Source organism: Pundamilia nyererei, unplaced genomic scaffold (assembly GCF_000239375.1).
Source record: "Pundamilia nyererei isolate P.nyererei 1_Seehausen unplaced genomic scaffold, PunNye1.0 scaffold00038, whole genome shotgun sequence".
Classification (NCBI taxonomy): domain Eukaryota; kingdom Metazoa; phylum Chordata; class Actinopteri; order Cichliformes; family Cichlidae; genus Pundamilia; species Pundamilia nyererei.
The window spans coordinates 1,785,919-1,789,723 of record NW_005187439.1 but is presented as its reverse complement, the minus strand read 5'-3'; the positions used below and the strand labels follow the sequence as shown (position 1 = coordinate 1,789,723).

At 41.7% G+C, this 3,805-nt stretch overlaps 1 protein-coding gene across 1 annotated transcript in view; it reads left to right on the top strand.

Annotated features, from left to right (window-relative positions):
- The first annotated feature begins 668 nt into the window (after positions 1-668).
- The window catches only part of prdm8b (PR domain containing 8b), a 6,640-nt gene continuing 3,503 nt past the window's right edge, over positions 669-3,805 (top strand). Inside the window, exon 1 of the mRNA XM_005730655.1 lies at positions 669-819. Within this exon, the coding sequence (XP_005730712.1) occupies positions 669-819 (151 nt within the window). The remainder of the gene's footprint in view (positions 820-3,805) is intronic.

The window sequence follows — 3,805 nt, the reverse complement described above, 5'->3', positions numbered from 1 at the left end:
GATATGTGATTTCTGTCATTGGAAAATTGTTCCAAATCTTGGCAATCAAGGAACCAAAAATAACTAACTGACCCATAATAAAAATAAATAAATAAATAAATACATGTTCTATTTCTCTGTAGAAGCTGGGATTAAGGGTTAGGGTTTGTCCCATCAGTGGCTGATGATACAGACCTCACAAGATGATTGTAACCACTAACTAGAGACTTAGCATAGAGAATATTAATCATGTGACTGATTCATAAATTTTATGTTCAAAGTATATTATGTATATAATGTTCAAATAGTTATTGGTTACATCATTTTCTTTAAAAATGTCTATAACACCAGAAAGAAATTCTTATTGGACTTTACAACCGTAGTTTTGAGAATGTGCCTTTAACTTCCTCTTTCTTGATTTTTAGCTTTTAATCTTAAAATGACATGCAGGTTGAAAAATCAATGCATAATAGTACACATTAGATTTTTTTTTAAGTAGCTATATTAAGAGTTTGGTCAAGTCTTAGTTAGGGTACATTAGGAGAAATCTCTTGCACAGATAAAAGTAATGCCTTATTTTCAAATAGACATTAAAAAAGTCCTCAGTGAGCTGTACCTCACCTGCAGCTTTATTTCCATCACAATATCGAGCCTTCACTCAATGCAAATTATACACTGGCGCCCCCTAAATGAGCCCGAACACAGTACAGACAGCATCAGCAGCACTGACAGCAGCGGCAGAGATCCGCTGTGAGAGACTGCCCGGGATACCCAGGCGCTCTGACCGCATGGAGAACCGGCTGGCACGGCGGGAGGCAGCGGGAGCGCGCGGTGCCCCCGGTAATGCCTGCTCAGCTCAGAGTCCAAATTTAAAAAAAAAATTAAAAGTGCTGCGAGTTTAAACCACAGAGAAAGTTGGTTTGTTGCACTGAGCAGTACCACCATGCATAAAGGAGGCTTGGAGCCAAATTTGGAGGGGTTGAAGTGGTGCTTTATTGGGTTAACTTAACAACAATAATAATGATGATAACAATAACGATAATAATAATGATAATGATGATAATATTCACAGTAATAATAATGATGATGATGGAAGAACATTTTTATTCTCTCGACAACTCGAAGCTGCTGTTGGCTTCTCTCCTCTCCCCTCACAATAGAAATCTTCAACTTAAATGTCACTTTATTCCGACCAATACAACCACCAACTATTGTCATCTGAATTACAATAATAATGGGCGGGGGTGAGAGGGGTCTTTATCCCTCCGCACATCCATAAATCGCACGAAATGACAGTCGGCCAGTGAAGAGTTAAAGGGAGGAGACGGAGAGTGACACGCCTCATTGGGTAGATTATGTGCCGCAAACAAAAAGTGTGTGTCGGTGTGCCAGTCAGCCAGAGCATCGGGCCCCATCTGCACGCCTCTCTCTCCCTCTCTCTCTCTCTGTCTGCTTTTATCCGCGCAGCTCTCTCTCCCTGCCCCGCTCCTTCACTGCCAGTGTCGGCGGCAGCAGCAGCACTGTCACTTTCAGCACACTGGGGAGGAAATGTACTGATACTACGGAGCAGCCCGGGAGCGCATCACCATCTCCATCATCACCTCCATCACCGTCACCGCATCCCCCCCTCTCGTCTTTTCGGGGCTTTTTTCCCCCGGATTGATTCGCAGCATCGCTCTCAAATCGTTTGTGGATTATTGTTCCCTCCTCATCGACGGAAAGGTAGGTCTGTGACGTGAAAGCTGTGTGTGGTTCGGATAGTTTTGGAGCAGGAAAAAGGGGGTGGGTTGGGTGGTGGGTTCGCTTTGCGCGGCACGCGTCCTGCAGAATAAACAGCAGGAAAAAAATAGGGGGGAAAATAAAGCAAACGCAGATGTTTCCTCGCTGTCGCAGTTCAATCACAGCGCTGATTCGGGACAGTTTTAGCGGATGGGTGAAACACCCCCCAGTTTCAGCTCACCCCCACCTGCAGCGGGTTTGGAGGGAGAGGGTGGCTGCTTTCCTCCAGTTTGGATGTACAAACACGCCGCTCGGTGTCTCTTTTTTATTAATTCGAGCCTGGCCTTGACTCATATCAGTCACCCGATAATTTGTGAGGCTTTCATCCACCTCAAGCGACTATTTGGGTTCCTTTGAACATAAAGAGGTTCTGTTAGTGCCGGAAACAATTTTTTTTAGCTTCACATCGCAGCGCCGGGAGCCGCTTTGGAAAGGCTGTGTGCGCAAAATGTTCCAGAGAATCTTCCTGCTGCTGCTAAACGTTTACGAAGTTACAAAATCCTATAAATCAGCCGACTTCAGTGGCAGCTGTTCTTTGTTATTTAATCAAATTTTCACACTTCTTTTAAAACAATAATACTAATGAAAATAATAAATAACAGTAGAAGCCAAACCAGAGGAAAGCATCGCTTTTTCTCTTTTTGCAGCCACAAAACAACTGCGGATACCGGGGACAAACAGACGGTAGCTCATCTGTTCCCACCGCCAATCACCGGCACGAGAGCAGTTATCAATATCCGCCCGTTTATTTCTGAACCGGATCACATTTACGCGCAAAAGCCACGTTTCTCCCTGCGCGCAAGAGTGCACAGACCTTTATCCCAGCTGTGGAGCTTTTAAATGATACTTAAATGATTTTCTAATTAATGGCTTCATTTTGCCAAGACCGCGCCTCGTGGACTATAATAACAATAATAACAATTATTATTATTGTTATCATATAATAATAACTGCACTCTAAACTGTTAATTATAGTTACTTTGTTATAGGCCCAAAGTATAACAGTAAATCATTTTATTCATATTTTGCTGTTGCTAAAATAAACCAAACAGTGATCAGAGAACATTATATACAACATATCATTTCAACAATTTAGGAATGGCTTTTTAAGGAAAAGCTATTTTACTGAATTTATTGTTTGTATTTATTTATTTATTTCTGCCGTCCTTTGTGCCTAATTTACGGCCGAACAAATGTGCATCAGGTGCAGGCTTCCGCGCACAGATTCTGCAGTATTTAAACGCCAGAGGAGGAAGAGGGGAGGAGAGGAGGGACTGAAAGAGACGCAGCCGTCTAAACACACACATTCAGAGGTTAGAAAGGGAGAAAAGAAATAATTAACTGGTCGTGCTGCTTTAATTACAGTCTCAGAGGGGAAAGTGGCGGATTATGGTAATGAGGCGACATACGCTGCCGCTTGTAGAAAGGAGAGAAAGGTTGGCTGACATGAAATCACTGACTTTGACAGTCCACTTGAAACCCATTGGACATGCTCTCTCCGTTGGACGTGCTCGGACCTCACCAGCTCCTACTGAGGGCGCCGTCGTCTTATTATCCTTCTCTTTTTTCTCCTTTGTAACAAAAACAGTCTTCAGACAATGTGAGAAATCCAACAAAACCAGACACGATATTAAATGGATAAAGATAATATTTATAGAAAAATCAATGATCACACAAGCGTGAAGCACAGTCAGCTCACTGGAAAAGTGAGGACGTTAAAAGTGACTCTGGGAACTGTAGGAAATACAGTAAACGCTTTAACAGGAAGCACCTGGAAATACTGAAGCACCAAACTTTTTTTTTCATAGTAATTTTTCATTTTCATTTTTCTTTCATCAGGCAGAGAGGACATTGAGGGAGTCCGCGAAGGCCTTCTGATGTTAAAATTAGCATTAATACTTTATTATATCACTTATGCGAACATTATATAATAATAATCTGATTGGATTAATAGCCGTACTATTGTTAACAAGAAAACATTCTAGATTGTTTTATTCCTATACACATATCGCTTATTTTTACAGACAGCATTATTATTATTATTATT